General features: G+C 39.4%; 1 protein-coding gene across 10 annotated transcripts in view; it reads left to right on the top strand.

Annotated features, from left to right (window-relative positions):
* The window catches only part of CRPPA (CDP-L-ribitol pyrophosphorylase A), a 195,401-nt gene extending 171,166 nt beyond the window's left edge, over positions 1-24,235 (top strand). For 7 of the 10 annotated variants that reach the window (XR_010598277.1, XM_008169865.4, XM_042856577.2 and 4 more), the window contains one exon: positions 3,426-6,689. Coding sequence is in view for 7 of the 10 variants with exons in the window: in XM_008169865.4 (XP_008168087.2) it covers positions 3,426-3,530 (105 nt within the window). In the remaining 3 variants the exon portion in view is untranslated. Of the gene's footprint in view, positions 1-3,425; positions 6,690-14,322; positions 14,458-23,157 lie in introns of those variants that run through there. The other 3 variants (XR_508960.4, XR_010598276.1, XM_042856565.2) reach the window with 2 other exon arrangements.
* The last annotated feature ends 417 nt before the right edge of the window (positions 24,236-24,652 follow it).

Below are 24,652 nucleotides of genomic sequence, written 5' to 3'. Positions count from 1 at the left end.
GTATTACCCGCATTCTGCCATATATTTCATGTTATAGCAATCTCGGATGATGACCCAGCACATGTTGTTCATTTTAAGAACACTTTCACTGCAAATCTGACAAAATGCAAAGAAGGTACCAATGTGAGATTTCTAAAGATAGATGCAGCTACTCAAGATTTAAGAATCTGAAGTGCCTTCCAAAATCTGAGAGGGATGAGGTATGGAGCAGGAGCATGCTTTCAGAAGTCTTAAAAGAGCAACACCCCAATGCGGAAACTACAGAACTTCAACCTGGGGGGAATAGCTCAGTGGTTTGAGCATTGGCCTGCTAAACCCAGGCTTCTGAGTTCAATCCTTGAGAGGGCCATTTAGGGATCTTGGGCAAAAATCTGTCTGGGGATTGGTCCTGCCCTGAGCAAGGGGTTGAACTAGATGATCTCCTGAGGTCCCTTCCAACCCTGATATTCTGTGATTCTATGAACCATCAAAAAAGAAAACTAACTTTCTGCTGATGGCATCTGACTCAGATGGTGAAAATGAACATGCATCTGGCTTCACTGCTTTGGATCATTATCAAGCAGAACCCATCATCAGCATGGACGCATGTCTTCTGGAATGGTGGTTGAAGCATGAAGGGACATATGAATTTTAGTGAATCTGGCACGTAAATATCTTGTGGCGCCCGTTACAACAGTGCCATGAGAACACCTGTTGTCACTTTCAGGTGACATTGTAAACAAGAAGCGGACAATATTATCTCCTGCAAACGTAAACAAACTTGTCTGAGCAGTTGGCTGAACAAGAAGTAGGACTAAGTGGTCGTGTAGGCTCTAAAGTTTTACACTGTTTTATTTTTGAGTCATTATTTATTTTGTACATAATTCTACATGTGTAAGTTCAGCTTTCATGATAAAAAGATTGCACTACATTATTTGTATTAGTTGAATTGAAAAATACTATTTCTTTTGTTTTTTACTGTGCAAATATTTGTAATAAAAATAATGATATAAAGTGAGCACTGTACACTTTGTATTCTGTGTGGTAATTGAAATCAATAGATCTGAAAATGTAGAAAACATCCAGAAATATTTAAATAAGTATTCCATTATTCTTTAACAGTGCAATTAATCGCGATTCATTTTTTTAATCACGTGATTAATCGTGATTATTTTTTTTAATCACTTGACAGCCCTACTTAAAACTACAACCCCAAGCACCCCTTCTCTAACTTCAGTCCTCTCTTTAAACCCCCTCTTCCAGTTCTTCCAACTTCCCTCTCTTCCCTGGTTCTCATCTTTTCTTAAAAATGAGCATAAAACAGTGAGCTTCTCCACTGCCCCCCTGGCCAATATCCATTTTCCTTTCACTCCCAATTAGACTTTAAGGCCTCTTACTCTTAACGTCTAACTCCTGTACTTGTATACTCATTCTGCATTTCCCCGTGCAGTACTCCGTCTCCTTAAAAAGCCAGCACTTGACTATCTTCACCTTTATATCAGTTCCCTCTATCCATTAACTCAGGTTTCTTGAACATGCCATCTATAATCATTGACTCAGCATCTTCTTTTCTGAATCCTCTTTAGAAATCTGACTTTTGTTCCACTGCTACACACAGGGCTGGATTTAGGGGCAGGTGACCCAGGCGACTGCCTGGGATGCCGGGCTTCGCTGGTGCCAGGCTCAAAATGCTGTTTTTGTTGTTAGCAACAAAAGGGAAAATAGAATGTTTGAAGTAACATGTTCAGGTATTCCATATATGGATTCATTTTTCACTAACCTCCTAGAATGTTCTGGATGTTTGTGGAATCTCATGGAACCTTACAGACTTTTTGAGAACTACATTTTCCTCAAGCCTCCTAGAATGTTGTCAGCCATGCCCTCGCAGGTATATAAGGGGCAAGGCATCGCCAGTCAGTCAGTGAGATATAAGAACAAACTGAAGAGAAGTAAGAGCCCAGCTGCGATATTGTGAACCTTATTTTACTGTGTTATTGTGAGAGTGACTTGAAGATTTTCAGACTTGCTTGAAGAGCGTAAGTGGCAACTAATAAAGGACATATTTAATGCCAGAGATATCTACTGAACCCCTATCTATGAAACAGTATAAAAGAAATATTTTTACTACTTTTGCCATACTCTGCATGTAATGTTTGACTTTTTGACTGCAGAACATAGACTTTTGCTCTCACTAATACTGTCTGTTTTCACTGCTGTAACACTATTTAATACTGGTCCGCTCAATGTTGGTTCAATTTTTTTGATTTTGGTACATTTCAGTTATTCTTAAAACTAAAAAGTTTCTTTAAAAGTTTAGAGGAAACAATTTTTTTTATTTGCATGGCATATGTGGCATAAATAAATACAGATTTACAGATTCTAGCATGCAAATTTATTGTCTTGTACGCATAAATCATGCATGCAAATCATGAATCAAAGTCACTAAACGGGCTACAAATGCAATAAAAATAAGGTATTCAAAAGTTTAATAAATTGAGGGGTGGTGCTGAACATGGCTCCTTGCCTGGGGCGCCATTTGGTCTAGGGCTGGCCTTGGCTGCGCGCATATCACTCCCACCAATGACTTACTGCTGGTTATATCCATTGATATCTAATCAGTGTGCAGGTGGAGATACTAATTGTCCATACAGATTTGGCTTTTTATTTGCATATAATTAGGAAAATTTGGAAGCCAGACTGAATTCCCTTTGAAAAACTGAACTCCACTGCCTGTTAAGGCGCTTCATATCGTACTAGAGTGCCAGTTATGTTGTACCATCCTTTTTTTGGCCTTTATACTTGCCTACCAAGAACAGATTAACTTCTTTGATTGTTTGAACAAAGATAGACTCAAATCATTAAGGCCCCAATGTTTAAATCTCATTGAAGTCACATGTTTAAGTGCTTTGCTGAATAGGACTGGATTTAAGCATATGCTTAAAGTTAAGTATGTGCTTAAATGCTTTGTTTAATTTGGACCTAAATTTGGATCCAGATTTCCCAAACCCTAAAGTGTGAGGGTATTAGGATTCTGGGTTTTGCTTCTGCCTATTGGAAAGCTGCATACGGAATCTGTAGTTATGTTCAGTTTTCAAACACAAGTTGGGAAGAGGGAGTCTGGAAACAAGGTTTCATTTTGGATCATCTCTTAATTGAGGCGATCTCATGTCATTAACCTGAAACAATTAAAATGTGTTGCATACTCTTTGTTTACATTCTATTTCTGTCAACAGATGTTTTTTATGGTATAGATTGGAGAACTGACATTAGTACGACATTTTCTTTTATAAACAATCAACATTTTTGGAAGGTTTTTGTACTGGTAAATGTAACACATTTTGAATTTGTGTCAGAAGTCATAAGCTGATTGTGCATATTTTAAAATGGGTGTTAAGTGCGATTAACTTTTTTCATAATTGCTCACAGGCTATTCCTTTTTCTTTCAGGATGATCCGAAGCTTCAGGAGACAATAAATTCTGCTGCTGCCATTATCTCTGCATTAATAAAGGACAGAAACCCAGAGCTGATTGGCCAGCTGTTGGTAGCATGAATAACTAAATCATTTGTAACTATCAGAAGTATTTCTTTATCATCATGTGTTTACCAATGTTCTTGAAACATTTTACTCTGTGACAAAATCACTAGACTTACAAAGTTTGCTTTTAGGATCTTTTATCAGCATAAATTGTAAGTTTGACATTGTGTTGAGATGCAAGTGGAAATGAAATAGAAAGTGCTATGAGGTGCACCAGGTATTATACTTTGAAGTGTTTATATTGAAGCATTATATGTGAGGTACTAATCATTTCAAAAACTACCACTGAATGATGCTATTTAGTCCTTTCATGTCCGAAGCACTTGATCTAAGCACAAATTTCTTTTCAACCAGATAACATATATGATATTAAAGCACAACTGGTGCTCTTTACATGAAAATGATTGAGGGGTTGATCCTGCATTTACTATTAGGTTTAGATTTTAATACAAGGCATAGTCCCTTTGACTTTAATGAAAGTATCCTGATAGTGTTTTCAGGATCTGGTCCTCATTCCCCAGAGAATGAAGATTAAATTTTAAAAATACATTTGAACATACCATATGAGATGTAATAGCCTATCTTGGGAGTGCAGAATTAGGAATTCATTGTGGTGGGAATTAATTATTTTTAAAGCTTATCAATTCTGATGGTAGTGGAGAAATAAGACAGAAGAAAGACTCTCTTCTTAAATAATTGAGCTGCCTCTTCAGTTTTTGTGTCACTCTGATTTTCTGTTTGATATATGTGTTTGTTACACCATCATCTGGAAGACAGTATTATAACTGCTAATGCATGGAGGGTGTTTTGACATTTAAATGAAGATGGCTTAGGGAGGAGGGTAGAATAAGAAGTTTTCACTTATCTGCATTGAATATTTTCAAGTGTTCCACTAGCTTAACATGAACATTTCTCTACTGCTTCTGGCAGCATATAACCCCCAGCGGTCTTCATGTTTTTTTGGTACTGTGTTTCCCCAATTTGTGAATAGGTTAGATTACATTCTTAGGAACTCTTGTTGACTTCATTGTAATTGGAACAAGAACTTTGTGAAATATTCAGCGCATAAGTGGCTGCCCCACATGTGCTCCCATGAACCTCCCACCATCTCCAGGCTTAGAGATGGCTCCTATTCCAAGGGGAAATGTCCCCTTGAAACCAGCCATGCAATGCATTTTGCTGCTGACCCGTCACTGCAGTCTTCCCAGGGATAAAGTCTGTCAGCATGGCAATTGGGCCTTGGCATAATGCTGGAGAATTGCATTGCACCTCTGAGGTCATAGAAGGGGGAAGATTGTTCCTTGACTTACAGGCATATGGGGAATTTTTTCAAGGGTCTCAGCCAGAAAAAGGAGATAGGAGATCCCCGTTGCATCAAAGATTTCCCTGTCTCAGTGGCATTCAGGTGGGAAGAGTGGTGATCTCCCCTTCTCTATTAGGCAAACCTCACAACCTGTGAAGAAGGGGCCCCCCAATTTTGATAAAAAAAGAGCCCTCCCAAACATCCATCACTGTCTGTTGGATGTCTCCCTTCCCCAGCGCAACAGCCCATTGAGATATAGCCAACACAGTTGTTTACAAAAAATAAAACAATCCCTGCCTACTAACCTTCCTTCTCTCTCCTCGTGGAGTCCCAGCTGTGCCAGGTAAGGAGATTACTGCAGTCTTAAGGCTGTAATAAATTCAACTGCCTGCATGGCCCCCTGTGAGTGGGAGAAGGTTTGGTTGAGAAGAGAAGGTGAACGTTAAATACAATCTTCATGTCTCAGCAGGTAAAATCTGCATACTTCTTTCTGCTCACTTGCTATACGTGCAGTCCTGGCCACGGAGCATGATTTGATGGTGGGTTTATTTTGCCCTTGCAATAAACCTGGTGCAAGAGAAGATTGGCCTAATGTGAAGTCCCAAGCACAGTCTTCTGAGGCTTAAGTGCTCCAGAAGATCTCATCTGGTGCATTAGATAAGGTCTTATAATAATCTGAATCTACTTTGGGTTCGCTCTGCTAATGAGTACTCCAAGACACGGGATGAACTACATGTGTCTCCGCTTTAAAATCCTGCTAAGAAACTGATGTTGAGCCAAATTTTCCTCCATTACAAGGTACAACAAATAGTTATGACTGCTTGTTTTTCATCCAGAGCAGACATTTTCATTCAATACAGAAACCTGTATAAAAGAGCTATAAGCTGTTTTCTCCTTTGCTCCTCTTCCCTCTCTATAATTATCACATATGAATCATTTGTCCTTCTTTGACATTATACAACAAATACATTTGTGTTAGCACCATATATGGCTATAGAATACCTTTGCAGTTTAGTTAAACAAATGAGAAACTCAATAGCTTACATTATTTGCATTCACTTATGAATAAGCTTTTCAAATTCACTTTTATCTGACACTAATAGATTGAGTTTGATGCAGTAATTCATCTCTTAGGCTTGCAAAAGACGTGATATAAGTTATTAGTTGGATTGCAAACACCTAAATTACTAGTGTCTTCTTATTTTGCTGCTTCTTCACTGTAATATGTAGAAAGGCTCTAACACAAAATATATGATGTGTTTCCCCAGGACTAACAAGCAAGCAAAGAAAAAATCCTTTATGTTTTACATCTACAGTAATTATAGCCACTGTGCTTAAATTCAAGCACGGTAGTGAGCAAACTGACTTATCATTATAAAATTGTCAATTATGTCAATCTCGCTTTTATTCAGTTGTAATTTTTACCTGATTATTTATTGTAAACAGGTTTTGATGCAATTGAAAATTTCTCATGCAATAAACTTGTATAATGAAAAACGATTTTCTATGGGCTATTTGGGAGCAGCACCTGCAAAGAAAATAAACAATGTAAATTAAGTTTCAGGTTCTCAGTATAGATTTAATGTTTATTTAAATTGAAATGCAGGATAAAATAACAGGTTTCCCTGATGTGCTATTAATATATTATTGCTGTTGTTTCTCTTTAAACAATCCATAAACAGCCAGTAAACTAGCATGGAGAAAGTAAAAATTACAAAAGCAAAGCTATTGAGACAGATGGTAAAATAGTAAGCTTCTGTGGGAATGAATGAAACAAAATTGAATTAATGATAAACCAAATCTAAGTGGTGCCTTTTTCATGAATGTTAATATCTAAAGTACAAATAAATAGGTATGGTGAAATTAAGAAACTGGTTGATTGTTTTTTATCTACACACAGCAGCTCACAAATAGTTATACAAATGAAAAAATTGGCATATGTACACATGCTGTTTGACTTTAACTAGTGAATCAGTCGCAACCCATATTGCTTTGAAAATCTAGACAGAGATAATACACTAACCAGATTCAGCCACTCCTACTCATCTTACCCCTCAAGTAATAATCAATGAGATTTCTTGGGTAAAATGCTGTTTAATGTGAATAAGGGTTTCAGAATCTGACCCTAGTAATTATTATAATGATTGCAAAGTTGACGGAATAATAGTAATATATCTGTACAGTGAAACAAACCTGCTTGTCACAATTGAAAATAAAGTAAAAACTTGAGGTCTGCTAGGTCATTTGGTAGAAAAAATTCTACCCTGATCTTCATTATATTTCTAGGCCATCTGGCTTGAAAATTACATTTGGTTGCTTTCCTGAAAAAAAATTACACGAATGAAAAGCACAGAAGGCAACATAATAAAGAAACACCCAGATAGGGGGTGGAATTCTAGCCCTATTGAAATCAATGGCAAAACTCCCATTTTGCCCTCGGGGGCCAGGATTTCACCCGTGAAGGTTGCGGCTGACTCTCTCACTATAATGGACTGTATAACAAAACTCTGCATCCAAAAACCTTTAAGTTTGGGGCACATTCAGCATTATATCCACATGAAAATAGACTTTTTGATGCTTATCCAAACAGAAGCTTCAAAAACCATTTGAGGTTCCCCGTTGCTAGTTTGTGCTCTCCTATTGTATGTCACCGCTTACTGAAAATTATTTTTTTAAAACAAGTGATTTGAATAATTCACGTCATCATATTTTATCTGTGATTAAGAATACTTTGAATTAAAAGTGGAAGGCGCTGAATTTAGATGGATTGAACACATATCTAAATGGGTGAATTTAAATGAATTCAATTGATTGATAAAACTTCTACTAAATTCGATAGAGTCAGGGTTTGGCCCAATGAAGGGGATAAACGGTTGTGAAACAAAATTTGTTGCAGAGATTCATGTAGCAGTTCAGAGTGATTTTGTTTGCTCATCCTTTTAAAGACACCTACCTGACTGTTCTATGCTTCTTTTGACAAGGAAATCAGTACCCCTAATCCCCATCTTATTTTTTAATAATGTGTTATTGGGATCTTTCCAGCTCAGGAATTCAAATACATGGTTCACTAAATGGAAGTTTTTCTGTATGACTTGGTAGTGAAAGAATGCTATTCAAAGGCATTTCCTCTTGTTTGTCTCAAGAATCACTTACAAAAGCCACAATTAACTCTTTGACTGTTCACTTAAACTTGGAGAGATGCTGAGACTTGTAAAAATAATAGAATATTTAAGTGCCCCCCGTAGGGTAATTAGTTATGAAATGCTAAGATGTTTATATTTGCTGAGATGCAAAAGACTGCACTTTAAATCTGTTATTTAGATACCAGTCATGGTGCAGTAACTAGAGAGATCAGGAATGAGATACCCCAAAACAAAACTTGACTACTGGCCCATTCATTTGATCACTCAGGTTTTTTGCACCTCGTGGTAAGTCCAAATTATGACATATTGTAGCTCTATTATTTAAAAAAAATAACTTGCTCTCGCAACTGCCCAGTTAGATGTGTAACTACCTGATTTCTAGGTGGTCAGTACTGTCTTTGTGCATGGATATCTGTGTGGACAATATTGGAGCTGTGACTCCATCTTTAGGCTTATAACTTACTATTATTTTCATTACCTCATGTCCTCAACCCCCAACTTAGCCCACTTGTTCTGTCCTTTAGAGTGTAAGCTCTTTGGTGCTGGGACCGTGATTTACTTTAGATTTGTACAATGCCTCGCACAATAGGGCCTCAACCTGGCTGGCTTCTAGGCACTCCCACAATATGAATGTTAATGCTAATTAATAATGATAACTTTTGTAAATTGAGTTGGGGCCTGAAAAATGCAATTTCTGTGCCAGTGCTGACTCCAGAGTCCCTGTTTCTCAAATAAGTTTATGGCAGAGTCGACTGTTTGATTACATATACCAGCCTGAGGAGGCGTGGCATTCCTTGATGCATTTATCCCCCATATGAATTAAACCATAGAATACAATTTTATCTTATACATCATCTGTCACATACTCTCAGTATCAGAATGTTTCACCGAGTTAAATAACACTGTTACAGAGAGAAATAAAAGCAATAAAATAAAAGACATAAAAGCAGATGAACAGAGAAATGAAGAGGCATAGATAGGAGCAAATGGCTGTGAGCGAGAGGCAGTAAGACAGATATAGGAAAGCGCCTCCTGGTGGCAGGAGCTGCAGGGAAGAAGGGCTTTGGAGGCTAATTCATGTCAAGTTTTTACAGTACAAAACAGTTTTTACAGTAACTTAATATGAGAGGGATTATGGTTAGTTACTTGCATCTGGCTCAGTGGAGTCACAGGCTGCAGCTGTGGGAGGTGTGTTTCCCCTTTCCTGGTAGTTAATTTTATTTCTCTTAATTACGTGTTCCTTCTTCGCATCACTTCATCTCTTCCTCTTTCATGGCACTTCCTCTTTCCTTCTATTTTATATCATCATATCTCAACTCTGTCACATTTTGAATCTTATCTTTCTGTAACCCACACACCTCCCAGGGTCTGTTGGTGCAGGCAAGATCAAACCTGGGACCTCTAGAGCTAAATGCATGACCCTCTACTGCATGAGCTAAAAGGCATACAGCCCTTAGCTAAGGCTGTAGAACAGACTCATTAATCTCTAAGTAGTCTTCGTGCCACTAGAGGGGACAGAATGCCACACCCAGGTTACATTTCTTTCCCCCCCCCCTTTTGTCTTCTCCTCCTCCTCTCTTATCTCTCTTCTGTCTCTCCCTGTTTGCCAATATCCTTCTTTTCCTCCCAGACAATCATGGTTGAAGGAGACAATCCACTTCCTCCTGCCCAAAGCCAGGCTGTGGGCTTGCACAAGAATGCCTTCCTTGCCTGCCTGGATCAAGAACTAAGGCAGTCATTCTTTTGCTCCTCTGTGCTCTTCACAGCTGGGCCTGAGAGCAGCTGTCACTTCCATAGCTGCAGCCTGTGGCTGTACCGAGCCAGATGCAGGTAACTACCTGTAATCCCTCGCATATTAAGCTACTGTAAAAACTTGACATGAATTAGCATCCAAAGACCTTCTCCCCTTCCATTGTGCTCCATTGGTAGCTGAGCACATTTAAGCAGTAGCTGCCTGAAGGGACAGACTTCCTGCATCGATAGCTGCTAAGAGCAACACTGAGCCCCACTAGTTAACTGAGAAAAGCCTCAAGCTCCCTGTCAACACATGGAAACTGATCTCCTTCCAGGTCAGAGAGGCCAAAATAAGCAAACTTGGGTGAATAAATTTAGGCAAATAAGCAGCCGGATTGCATGAGCCGGAGAGAACCCAGCTTGACTCTCAGAATTCAGGGAGAGCTTCCAGGGCTCTGGCGACTGGAAAAATGTTTATGTATAAAAACAGCAGATTTGGAGTCACTGTGAGACAATAAACCAGTGCCGTGTTAGTCCCTTTTTCACAGCAAAACTCCATCTAGGGTCTGATTCAAAAGCCACTGAAATCAATGCTTCCTGGGTCTTTTAAGTATGTATTGCATCTACTCCCTCCTGCCATGTTCTGTTAACATTACATGTAACCACACTACTTAGTTTAGGCTGTTTTCATTTATATTACATTCAATGAGGTGTGTGTTTATGCAGCACCAACGTACTTCACCATTTGTTGGGGAGGACGCTTATAAATAATATTGTTTTTGATGCAGACCTTCAGAATGGCTTCTGTGTGTAAGTAAAGAAGTAGTGAATTCATGTACATTTATTGAACTCGTGGCCCTTGGCTACGTGTGCGACATTTAAAACATAGGCACTGAAATCATCCATGCCCTGTGTACAATGCAAGTCTTCTATGAAAATGATCTTTCTCAAAATGCTCAGACACTGAACTATGTTCTAATATGGCGGTGGGAGGTGGGAGGGGAATGTCTGTAAACCATTTTGGGAGTGGTTGTTTAACACCAGATCAAAGAAGTTGTGTTATGATGTGTATTTAAACAAAAGCTTCAAAATGCCTTGAGTACACATCACAAAAGCCAGTCTCTTATTGTTTAAAAAACATCAGCCTTCCTTGTTTCATCTCACATATTTAATGTGTATCTTTGTGTAGGCAGCCAAACATAAACTGAGGGTGCAGGGTTTGTTCAAAGCTTCAGAATATTGGAGTACGATTACTTCCCGCGCCAAAGAAGACAAAGTACAGTGGCAGCAAAGCCCCACCTGGTGGTGGTGCCTAATGAATTTCTAGCAAAAAAATCCTTTCTAAAGTTGATCAGAAGGCCAGTACTACTGATGAATAGCTTGGCTGTGCAGCGATTGCTCATTAGGACAATCCTCTTTCGCAAAGATTTTAAATCATCACCTTGATCTCAAATATCACTGATTCCCAATCTCTTTCTTAGCAACACAACTCCATGACTGTGGTGATTGGTGAGAAATGGGGTACCTGTTTGGACAGTGTGGCAAGACTGAAAAAATACAAGAAAGCATTCGGCTCCAGAGCTGTCAATCCAGCATCATTCACAGTTACTCAAATGTAAAAAAGGAAAAGTACAATCATTACTGTAAACTATAGTTTACAGACAGTGCTGGAGAATATGCTCAGTAATATTAGCCCATTGGGTAGTGACAAGCTGCCAGACATGTTAATCAAACAGTCTATGTGGGTGGGCAATGTAAATGCAGTATCTATTGGCTGGTATACAATGGATTATCTTGGCTGACATGTATAGTCTTTGAGCCAGTTTCTCTGCAGTTCCCAGGGTTTCATTCAGCCTTTTTTCAGTTTCTGTCAGTGCAGTTTCTTTTTTTTTCAGGCTTGAACAAACCCCAATAACTTGGCCAAAGTTTTGCCTGAATGTGGGTTGAAACCATAGAGTTCTGCATGGTTTACAGTCAACAGCTTAAATAAGTGTAATTTTTTGCAAAAATCTGCCTGGGCTTTCTTGAAACTGAGCCTGAGTTCACTGAAAGGTTTCTGAACAGCAGAGAGTCTTTAGAAATACAGCTTGCAATGCACAGGGCTGCATGCAGTCAAATGGTATCCCATGCTATTTAACACAAGAAACTGGTAATTTTCAAATTGACATTAAATGAGAAATCAATTAATATAAGTTGATATTAAATTAGCACAATTGTACTTAATTGGTGCAAAAGGGTTTGGTCTGTGGAGGGGTGGGGGTGAAATCTCCACAAGGACAGATTTTCCATAAAGGGAGATATTTATTAGTCTCAACTCTGCAACAAAATAAATTTGAATTTTCTACCATGATTATCGTTAAGAAATGACCTTTATCATTGTGTAAAACTGGTGCTTTGTGTTCTTTGGAGTCACATTTATCGTGTGTGGGTTGTTTGTTTGTTTTTTCTTTTCAAGAAAACACAGAAAACCAAATTGGATCCTTGGAGGATCACTCACAACTAATGTAGAATGTTAGGCAGACAGTACAGAAGAAATCAGTCTGATTTAAACTTTATTGTAGAAGCTGCTACACTTGAAAGAATATTTTATAAGTAAGACACATAACTGTTCAGCAGCTCTTTCATGCCCTCTGCAGTTAACTCTGTTTCTTGTGTATGTGCAGTCAAATTAAGATCTGTTGTGTTTCCTGCTAATGCAATTTACCTAGGGTAAATACCAGTACATCAGGGGAGTAATGCTGTTGTGGCTTCTGTTACTCACACCCGCCACTGACAAGCAATGCTATAGAATAGAATAAGGTTGTACTTACATAGACTAATTCACAGGAGTAGTTCAGAGCACTGAAATACAAGCACATTATTGCACGTACTGAGTGATGGCATGACTAACTTTTCACAAGTTTGCACGTCACTGCACTTGCAATTATCTATCCACTGGTTAACATATACATGCAGTATTCAAAGGTAAATGAAAATTGCAGATCTTGAATATAGATGACTGTCCAAACTGCTTTGAAATAAGTAGGGCTATGGATAGAGCTGCTATTATAAATTTCATTTTATTAATGATCAGTTTTAAAAATGTGTGTCAGATTCAATTATTGCTGCTCACAATATATACAATTATTGCTGCACACAAATAAAAGTATCATTAAATTAATAATCAAAATTAGTATAAACTAAATTGCTTGGGTATGAATTAAGAAGAAGTTCTTTAATCATGATTAAAAATAAGAATGGTCCCTTGGAAGTGGAATAATAAATGACAATAATGGGAATATGAAAATGATTTCAGGCCTGATCCAGCAAAGATTTCAGCGTATATCTCACTAAAACCATGTGAATAGTCCCTCTTGACTATTTGATTGCTTTGCTGGATTGAGACCACAGACTGTAAAATCTTGGAAATAGATTTTTCAGTATGTTTGTACAGTGCCGCAGATGGTAGAGGCATGCAGTTCAGGCCAGGGAGGGGATTCCAGGCATGTGGGACCACATAGAAGAAGGAGAGGGTCTCAAGTGTAAGGCACTGGATTGTGACTTGGGAGACTGGGATTTAAATCTTGGCTCAGTTACAGACTTCCTGTGTTATCTTGACAGGATACTTAGTTCGTACCTCAGTTTCCCATCTGTAAAATGGGAATAATAAAACTTTCTTTCATGCCTTTTGCCAATTTTGTCTGGCAAGCTCTTTGGGGCAGGCATGGTTTCTTACTATTGTGTAACACAGAGTCCTGTGGCACCTTTAAGACTAACAGATGTATTGGAGCATAAGCTTTCGTGGGTGAATGCCCACTTCGTCAGACGCATGCTCTCTGTTGCTTTTTACAGATCCAGACTAACACGGCTACCCCTCTGATACTTACTATTGTGTGTGCTCAGCACCTATTGCAGGGGTCGGCAACCTTCAGCACGCGGCCCATTAGGGTAATCCGCTGTTGGGCCGTGAGACATTTTGTTTACATTGACCATCCACAGGCATGGCCTCCCGCAGCTCCCAGTGGCCGCAGTTCACTGTTCCCAGCCCCTGGGAGCTGTGGGAAGCAGCGCGAGTCGCAGGGACTTGCTGGCTGCTGCTTCCCGCAGCTCCCATTGGCCGGGAAAGGCAAACTGCAGCCACTGGGAGTTGCGGGGGGCCGTGCTCGTGGACGGTCAATGTAAACAAAATGTCTTGCAGCCCTCCAGCAGATTACCCTGGTGGGCTGCGTTCTGAAGATTGCCGACACCTGGCCTATTGCAATGAGGCCGCAAACTCTGTTGGGGACTCCAGGTACTACATTATTACAAATAATTTTAAGATAAATAAAAACTGATGAATAATTATTAATTATTTTGCATTATGGTAGCACTAGAGGCCCTAACGAAGATCAGGGCTCCATTGTGACAGGCACTGTACAAACGCAGAGTAAGAGATTGTCTCTTCCCCAAAGAGCTTACAATCTAAATAGACATGAGAGGCATAGGGTGGAGGTGGAAACAGAACCATAGAGAGAGGCAATGATGTGACCAGACTCACACAGCAAGTCAGTGACAGCAGAACCTAGGTCTCCCAACTCCAAGTCCATCACCATCGCTACTAGCCTACACTGTCTCCTTCTGTATAACTATTGGTTTGGTTTGTCTACAGGGGTCAACAAGGTGCAGTTTTTCTGTGATGAGGTGAGGAAGCATGGTCCGGCATTTAAAGCACAGGACTTTGAACCAGGCATCCTGGGCTCTCTTCCCAGCTCTGCTAAAGATCAATTCTGTGACTCTTGGCAAGGTAGGGTTTGTCTACACCGTGCCACAATGTGCACCAGAGGGATGTAATTTGTAAAGTGCTCGAACTGCCCTGTGTAGATGCTGCTGCCACACGCTAAAAGGTTCCTCAGGGATGTTAATATAGTACTGTTTCAAATGGGACTACATCAACGCTCAGTAGATACCTTTAGTGTTATTTACAACATACCTCAGTGCAGAAAACAATTCAATAGTGTATATTGAAAACTCCTTGAATTCCTAGCTGAATCCTTTCCGGTATGGATTTTGCTTTTCAGTGACTGTAGAGAAAGTAGATGATATGACTCATATATCTGGAATATTAGCAGTGCTTGTAAATCGGTTGTTTTGTCAACATATTAAAATTATCCAGTGGTGTCTTTTACATGACTGTGCAATGCAATAGGTTAGTGGTAGTATGTTCATAGTTGTGTTCTGCACTAAGAACATGAACTGAACTGAAAAGATAACACTCTTGGATAGGCCCACAATCATTATTCGTACTAACTCCATTGCTGTTGGCAAATATATTTTCTTGAAAACATTCTTCAAGGAAAATAGACTTCTGGTTTGTGCTATACAAATATTTCTGACAATTGGATGGCTTGGGCAGAGCATATGGGGAAGCATAAGAGGTTAAAACAGAAAAGTAGGCAGGGCTAAATTGTGGAGGCCCTTGAAGACAACGGCAAAGAGCTGGCAAATTGTGTGTGTAAAACAGCGCTGAACATTTTGTTCAAACCGATTTGTATGAATGTTAAGTTTACCACTCTAAGATGTGCAAAAAAGAAAGCAGTAGTAGAGAAAACACAATGGATTAGAAACATACCATAATTTAAGGGTTAAAGTATCAGTATTTATCCAATAGTTAGCATAGGGAGTCAGCAAATGCTGATTAACTGCACCCCCCCATTACCTTTGCTTATCTACCTCACCAATTCTGGACTGGAACAATCCTTGCCATTTTTTGTGTAACCCACACACACTCAGGGTGGTGTTCTGTCCCCTGGCTGGGCTATGGACTGAGGTAGATGAGCCTAGCCTGAGTATTTTAACTCAGGCAGTAGATGCTCAGACTTTTAGAATGAGAGAGGCCAGCTTCCATACGCACTGTCAGTGATCCACTCAGGGCATCACTTGCGCTGCTCCACCCCCGCCTGGTGTTCTCCCACAGAATGGGAGTGGAATGGCTTATTTGCTGTGATTCCCTCTCTAATTCTCTGGCCTTCCTTGGGGATGAGGTAGAAAGTTAGGGGTAGATTCACAAGGGGGACTTAGGTGTTGCAACATCCAACTTTTAGGCACCCTGCCACCTCGTGAAATCCATCGCCCCAGGTTAGGCAGCCAGGCTCCCCATGCAGTGCATCAGGAGAGTTGGGTGCCTAACCTAGGGCTTCAGAGAAGGCAGCAAGCTGAGTGAGGAGACTCCTTATCTAGCTAGTTGGAAATGCCAAGGATGGGGTGTGTCCAAAACCCTGCCCGTCAAAGGAATGTGGGCATCTAAGCCGGGTCAGTCAGCGTTTCACAAAACCAGAGAAGGAACCCCTCTGCCTTACTCATAATACCCCAGTGATCAGAACCCTTACCTAGGATGTAGGAGACCCAAGTTCAAATCCCCACTTTGCCTGATTTGGAGCAGGGATTTGACCTCTTTCACCTCCCAGCAGAGGGATCTAACCAGTCAGCTATAGGGTTATTCTGGGGTGGGGCTGTGTCAATCTCTCCTGTTGGAACAATTCCACTGCGTATGAAATAATTATATAATCATTAGACCAGAGAGACAGTGACTATATAGCCTGGCGGTGAGAGACCTGGATTCAAGTCCCTGCTCCAGCTTGGGGCAGGGAGGGATTTGAACCTGGGTCTCCCACAGGCTGGGTGAATGTTCCAATCATAGGACTGTCACATTTGTTGTCTCTTGAGGGGATTAGGCATGCTCAGAGCAGGTCTATCAGATTGGACCCAGCCTGTGAGATAGGTTGAGACACGCTTAGTCTGTGAATCCTGCCAGGGCTTAGGCATGAGCTAGGCATTGCGCTGCTCCAGGGTATCAAGATATGGGTGGCAGTGTGCAAGCTCACCGGCAGAAATGTAGGGACCTAGGGGACTTTAGTGGTGGAAACGTAATACCTAGGAAATTTAGGCACCTACATTTAGGGTTAGGCAGCAGCTCAGGGGGGCTTTTGTGAATGCCAGGCTGCCTAAATGTTGGACTTGGGTGCCTAAAGTGGCAGTTAGGCTCCTAAGTCCCTTTGTGAATTTAACCCTTAGTGGAATGAGGGAGGAGGAAATAGGTCAGGAGATTCTGGAGCTGAGCATGAGGCGGCTGGAGGGAGGGGATCTCAGAAAACAGGCACCCAAAACATGGAGGATTCTGCTTCTAGGAACAGTGGGTGGGGAGTCACTGAAGTAGGAAACTGCCAGGAAAGAGGGAACATTTGGTACTGTGAAGAGGAGGCGAGCGAGAGAAAGTGAGGGAGGGATTATAACGTCTTTTTCTTTGATGAAGGATAAATATAAAATTCCAGTGGATACTTGTTTTTTTTTTTAATATTAGTGCACAGCCTCACTCAGTTTAAACGTTTAAAAGAAAAGAAAAGAAAAGAAAAGAAAAGAAAAGAAAAGAAAAGGCTAAGGATGAAGAATCTCTAAAACAAATGCGTTTCCCAGTTTCCCAGCCTGCTTCAGTTTCTCATTTGTCCAGCAGAGGGAGTATAACATTATAAATGATGTATGCTGAACGGACGCTTGGGGCTTGGAAACAAAGGAATCTAGTCAGCTAAAAGCCTTGCACGCCAGAAGATGTTTTAGAGTGCGTGCCTTTTATTCACCACTTATATCTCTAGTACACATTTTCTAATGTTATTGAATCATTTAGCAACATGATCAAATTGTCCCATATATATAATAAAAATTTGTTAATGAGATGGAACCTGGAGAGCAAGAAACGTACAGTATTGAATAAATTATGTATAGTGAAACTGGGTGGAGAGGAGAATTAAGGTATGGCCATTGCCTATCCAAATGAAGGATCTGAGCCCCCAGTGTAGGTAAAAATTGGACCTATCATGTTGTTATAACAGCAGCATTCTTAACTAAAGGATTTAGCTGGGAATGGAATCCAGGTTTGATACACTAGCTGTATGCAATTCAAAGTCTGTAGGAACAAGGCTGTTCACTGTTCAGCCAATTTTTAATCAGATAGATTTTTTGAAACGTAGCTCCCGGTAATACTATGTAAACAAGGCGCGTAATCATAGGTTAATTGCTAGATAGAGGGCAAGCAGGGATTGTTGATATATATTTATTTAATAGTTTCTGGGGCTTATTCTCTGGTCCTCACCTTTCCCTTTTTGCCACTCAAGCTGCACAAAAAGAAGCAGAAACATGCTGCATCTTCCCCCCTGGGGACTCACGTGGCATAGGGGAGTGCCTAGCAATGTAGAGCCCCAGGGTATGCCTCTTGCACCCATCCCCAGCTCCAGCTGGTTCTTTGGTAACTGTTACCAGTTTCCAAACTCTACCAGGGCCAGCCAGAGAATTATGGAACTGTAACAGAGCCCTGGAAGGTCCCTCCACACCCTGCTGTTCCAATCAGCATACCCACTTGTGTGTGTGTGTGTGCGCATGCACACACGCATATATATAGTTTATAAGTCTTTGAACCAATAAATTATCGCTGCTGTCCTTATTCTTTCATGATCTTGCCCTCTATTGTTCATTACACTCATAGTATTTTGTTTTAACTGGACTGTTAGCTGTATAAAAAACAATGTAGTAAGTAATAAATCGTGCCTCCTTCAAATTCAGTGGGAACCCAATTTCCATAAGTATCTCCTTAATCATATATCAAAATCCCGCATTTGGATACCTACATGCCCCTCTGAGGCAGGATCCTGCTGCCCAATTTAGATGACTACATCTATAAAGATTATCTACATTTAGGTGGGTAATGCTGAGAAAGCTCTTATTCTATCAGATTATAGATAAATAGAAATTTAAATGTTGATGAACATCCATTCCCCATCCATTTCTCAAGACACCCAACATTGTTCAGACAATTTTCTCAGATTTTACATATTTTAGCCAGATAGTTCCCCGCTTTCCAGTTATTCTGACCTTTCTGGGACACAGAGATTGAAGTTTTCCATGGTTAACTGTTAGTATTGGCTCAAAGAAACATATAATAAAAGATTTAATTATCAATTGCACTTGTGACATTTTTCATCTGATGATCCCAAGGTACTTTACAAATGTTCATTAATGACAACATTAATTCATTAATGGTGACAACAACCCCGAGAAGTAGCTTAGGACAGTTATCCCCATTTTTCAGACAGACAAAAAAAGAAAAAGAAAATGCTGACATTCTTTAACATCCATTTATCTGCAGCTAAATGAGGCCTGGTAAAGGAGCACCAGGTGGCTTCTTTAATGGGTTAGCCTCTATCTTCCATGTATACTGTGTAAAGATCTCGTTCTGGTTTTGAACTGTTATAACTGCATTGTCTTAGGTTCCTAACTAGAAATGGGCAGCATTAAAAAACCCAAGGTCAGGTTTTATCCCAGCATCTCCAGAGAATAATTAGAGATGACTGGGTTGAAGACCATGCAATTTCTCCATATTTAGCTGGTATAAAAGAGCACAGCATTCATGTCCTTTTTGTACATACTGCTTACTGAAAAAGCAAACTGTTGATAAAGTTCTGAATCTTTCTACTAAATTCCAAGAGAGCAAAAAAGTCCTTCTTCATTCCCTGAGAAACATTCTGCCCTTCAGCCTACAGTAATGATAAATTAGTAAAAGCTGGTACGTAAAACCAAAGGAATATTGGAATCTGCTGCGTGATCTCTGTTAAATACATTTATGTGTTTATATGTTTCTATTCTCTCTCTCTCTCTTTTTCTCTCTCTCTATATGTATAGTTTGAAAAACAAATCTGTTAACTTATTCTTTAAAATGTTAATAGTTAAAACCAGATTTCAGGTGAGCAATAAAAGATGCTGCTTCTCCAGACCTGTTCAAAACAATAACAATAGCCTAAGTCTCTTTAAGCCAGATGTTGAAGCACCCAGAGCGGGGGAAGGGTGGATTCACAGAGACAAGAACAAATGTGCAGAGGCTAGGATCTGGAAGGTCACAGAGACTGAACTTTCTTAAAGCAGAGGTCCCCCAGGTTAAGACAGAGTCACACTGCCCAAGCAATGTGGAGAATCCTTTGCTGTATATTTTCTGTGGGCAGATTAACAGAAGTCTTCACTCCCCAGGTCTGTTAAGCTATTATCTTTTACCTAAATTTGCTGAGCAGTTAAGAAACCAATGTAGGCTTTCCTCCTTCCCCCTCCCACCTCCTTTTTCTAAAGCGCTTTCTATCATGGGCCTGCCTCTACTAGCACATCACCATGCAGTGGGCAGACTAAGAATCAAGAGACATGCATTTTGTTCCTGGCTCTGCCATTACCTTGCTCAGTCACTTAACCTCTCTCTATATCAATTTTCCCATTTGTGAAATGAAGGTAACATTTTATTAACCAGCTTGTTAAGGTGCTGTTAGATTAGAGATGAAAAGTGCTCCCAGGGCTAAGTATTTAATTATTATTATTAAATATATTTTAAAAGAAATAAGAACATTTCAAGTAATTCAAATACATTCAACTTTATCAGGCTGAAGTTTCCATTCAACCCAATGGAAAGATTCCCACTGACTTCAACAGGCATTTGAATCACCAGGTCCATGGATGGAAGAGATGGAAGCTGATATTTAACTGTGAGAATATTTAGCATTAAGCAACTGACCCGAATCACACTGTAGAAGGGATTACTTGGTTTTCATTTGTTTTGTGTTTTTTCAACATTGAAAAAATTAGTATCAAGTAGGGTTATATCATGGTCTTGTGGACTGATGTAATCAGCATGCCTAGTCCCAACTATGATTTGCTAAATCAGGGAATCCAAATAAGATCATTTCTATCCTAATTAACGACATGTTCTAAAACCCTCTCTTTCCTTTTAAAATCCTCCCTTGCCCTCTGGCTTAGACTCTGAGAGGGCTTGGAAGTGGATGCTACAAACAGATTCTGTTGTGGATGCTGAGTGTGTGGAACTGCAGCATCTCATTAGCAGCAGGAACCAAGTGTGTGCCAACTAACAGTGGGGCTCAGGAATAAGGGAACGAATGTTCCTGCCATGGTAGAAATGTGGGTAACTCTACCCAGGAGAGAGGGCTGAGCATAGACAGGAATGCAAGCATGAGAAATGGAAAATAATGAAAACCATCAACTAAAGGGGGGGTTGAGATGTGAGTTGAGTCAGTTCTTTATCTAAACTGCTTTGCTCATCTCTGGGTATTACCCATTACATTATTATTAACAAAACACTGATTCAGACCAAGGCTGAAAACTTTCTGTCCAGAGTTTCTCAGAGAGCCTCTGTTCCTCGCATTAGCCAGCTATTTATTACACCCAATTTACCTACTGAATGGACTCTCAAGGCAGACACCATCATTCTCAACCAATGCAGGAGACTACTATTCCACTCATATGAATCTGTAGTTCGATCCAGTCTCATCTTGGGCCTGATCTAAAGCCCACTGAAAATAGTGGAAAAACTCCCATTGACTTGATTGTTTTTTTGATCCAGCCCCTTATCAATTCATTATGATAAGATTACATCAAAAAGTCCCAGTTATTAAAAACTTTATGAAAAGGGCTGAGGAATGGGAATTGTTTTAGAGTCAGGTTCAAATGGCCTAAGCACAGAACTAGCATCAGCAAGTTCCAGAGTTCTTTAATATTGACTCCTAATTTGGCTTTGGGCAAGTTCATCAGCAATTATTTTTTGGTCTAGGGTGTGTGAGAGAGAGTCAAAAAGCTTCGGTTTTCAATCTAAAAATGAACATTTTGACCCAGTACCATTTTGTGAAAACATTAGAAAGATTTTGTTTTTGAATGAATGAAAACAAATGTCAAAACCTTGAAAATTGCCATGAAACATAATTGTCATCCTCTAGACAGCTGTAATTCTTACTTTTCTAAATACCTACCACACAGAGCTGTTATCAGTCTCAATCAGGTAATCTCTGCAAAATGCTTTGTACACATGTACATCACCTATTATAACTTCAGTCTCTGTATCTTTTATGGCAATTCTGAATTTGCAAATGTCAAGGTCAATTTCAAAGCTCAGGGAAGCCATATTTATATTAGAATGCAAGCTGACTGACGTTCATCTTTATCATCATCCCCAGTTACTACTATTATTTTAGTAGCACTCAAAAATACAAGGCACTTTCCAAAAGCAGGGGCCCCACAAAGCCCTGCCTCAGAAAGTGGTAGGATTTGTACCTGTCCAAACAAACTGTCCCCAGTTAAAGATATATTTGAAAGTTTTAAAATAAAAATAAAAATGAAGCGCTGTGTTTATCTAGAGCTGACTTGTGGTGTTTGCTGCTTTACAACTATGATGACCAGTAAGAGAGATGAATCGAATTAAATTAGTGATATCAATGCTGTGCTTTTTGCTTATAAAACGAGCCATTCACTTTTCCCCTTCTATGCCTAGAACAGGATAGTAGCAGATCAGTTCACCAAAACATTACATTATTTTATATTTTTAATGCAACACCATAAAATAACCTTATTCATCTGCACAGACTCTTTAGCATGGCCGATGGACCACATGAAATGATGATATTTATTGGTATAATGGCCAAAACTGAGAAGCATCTGTTAATTTCTCTTGTTACTTTATACATCTGTTAGCAGCCATTTGTGTGGTTTGATTAAGGAACCTGTATTTTGCCTTGCGTATGTACTGCACGGCACACTTCAGTCTTTTTTACACAATTTTCTACAAAGCATCTCCTCCTGCTACTTAAAATAAAACATAAAGAGCCAGATCCTTGACTGGTGCACTCAGCATAACTCCACTGAGTTCAGTGACTCTCTGCCAATTTATACCCTCTGAGGATCGGGCACCAAGATATTATTTTGTAGTTCATGCCTGAGACAGTTTTTTAAATAATAGCAGAGACGTATTTGTCGATTACAACAAAATGATCAGTCTCCTCCTCTATAACAATGAGATTTCACTTGGTGAAAGGGTAGACGAGTGCAATTGTTTCACCTCTCATTCTCTTTAATTATCTTGCCTTCCCCACAGTCTGACTGCAGAGACATTTACAACCATCAAACATAGTCTGCCAGACCTAGGTGTTATGGACTATACCTCCAGGGATCATAACCATATGGTATTTTAGGAGAGGACACAGCTCATTTCAGAGCAATTCGAATAAGCAGATTTCTTTTCTTTATTACACCATTGCATTTGGCGGCAATCCACCAGAGGCAGATTCTCTGCTCTCAAAGGACTGATCTGCCCACTCTGTCCATTTAACAGGACGTTCAGCTCAAAAAATCTAGTCGTTGATCACACATGTGGAGCAGATGTGCGAGCATGCGTAGCAAAATAAAAAATAAAAAATCCCAGCAGTGGACCAGGGGAAATGTAGCATAACTACTGAAAAACAGTGACACAAAAGCTCTGATTCCGAAATGGTGGATATTGTTGCTTTTAAGGGAGTATTTTTCTTATTAATTCTTCTTAGGGGGAAAAAAGCATATGCTTCCTTTATTATTTTTCTTTTTGGAGGTGGGGGAGTGTTATTCGTGTTACATTGATTGGCTTCTTTGTTCATTTTCACAGCCTTCTCCTTACAATGATATAACTCCAACTATTTTGACCAGACTGTCTTGGGGCCCTACCTCTCAGGAACTGAGTTCTGGAAAACTTCCATTGGAAAAAAAACACCCATTTAAAAAAAAGGATATCAGAAGTATACATCCTTTTATCCATGCCCTACAGACTTGCATGTAAAGGGAGAGCACCAGCTGTTTTTCTCATGGTGAATAAGGATTACTTGGGGAAATCTGACTTCCTGTTTTTACATGGACAGCTACATTGTTGCATAACCAGTTAATTTTGGTTAGGTCAATAGAGCAAGTTTAATTATTAGAACTTTCCTTTTTCGCTCAAGCTGCATACTGTACATCAGAAAGAGAAATTACTAGGAAGTCAGAACTGTGTACAGTAGCTGAAATTTTCATCCTTAGTAAATGGATGGATTTGATATTCTTTACTAAATATATCCCCTCTTTTCATAAGTATAATAATTTTGGGGAAATGTTTGCTATATTATGGTATTTATACTGGAAAATGCTCATTATTTAATATCGCAAAATGTAGTGAATAAAAATATTGTGTGAAATTTAAAAAATAAAATACCCAGAGCACTCGCGAAAGTGAGACACCTTCTCAGCTAATTGTGAAATTCCCCTCAGCCTCAGAGCTCACAATAATGAAATTCAGAGCATCCTCATCCATGGGAATGCAAACATGTTTATTAATGGGAGGCACTATCAAACATACAACCTTCCATTTGTGGTTCTCATTATAAGGACAACCATTGGTGGCAATTCAAAATATTAACTAATTATAGATTGGAATGCATTAGAAACAAAGTGTGGTTCTTGTTATTTGTGACAGTCCTAATTTTCTTTAAATCAAGCTCTTATTATTTATTTTGTGTTTCAGATAGAAATACTAGATATAACCTTTTTTTCCAGTTTATACCGTATTGTAAATTATGCTGGATTTCTAAATCTTGGTTTTGGTTAATGCATCAAAGGACATATGTCCCTATTTCCACCAGTTTCTCATAATATACATGTGCCCAGTTGTATGTTGTTGCATAACTTCAGAATAAAGCAATCAGATCATTCTAGATCATAGTATCAATTTCTGTGTTTTCAGTACAGCAATATTACAGTGGGAGAGACCCACTAGTATTGTTATATGGATGGGTGTTTTTATTCAGAGTCTTGTTCTTAATAAACATCCCAAAGAAAAACATTCAACAGCAGCAGGCAGTAATAAAGAGGCAGAAAATGGCAAAACCACAGTTCTGAAGGAAGCCTATGTGAAAACACTGGTTGTGTCTTCCTGGTTACAGAAAACAAATAGAACTGTTCAAAGTGCTTGCCAGCAAGGGCCTGCCAAATGAAATATTGTTTTATGAAGTCAGGAAAAAACTAATTTTAAAGGTTATTGTAGGTTATTTGTGGTCACGTCTTGAGTGCATAAAACATGATGTCATTTTGAACCCTTTTCTATTTTTATTTTAATCCTATAGGTCTTTGCC

This window comes from Chrysemys picta, chromosome 2 (genome assembly GCF_011386835.1).
Source record: "Chrysemys picta bellii isolate R12L10 chromosome 2, ASM1138683v2, whole genome shotgun sequence".
Taxonomy (NCBI): Eukaryota; Metazoa; Chordata; order Testudines; family Emydidae; genus Chrysemys; species Chrysemys picta.
This window is presented reverse-complemented; position numbering and strand designations above follow the sequence as displayed.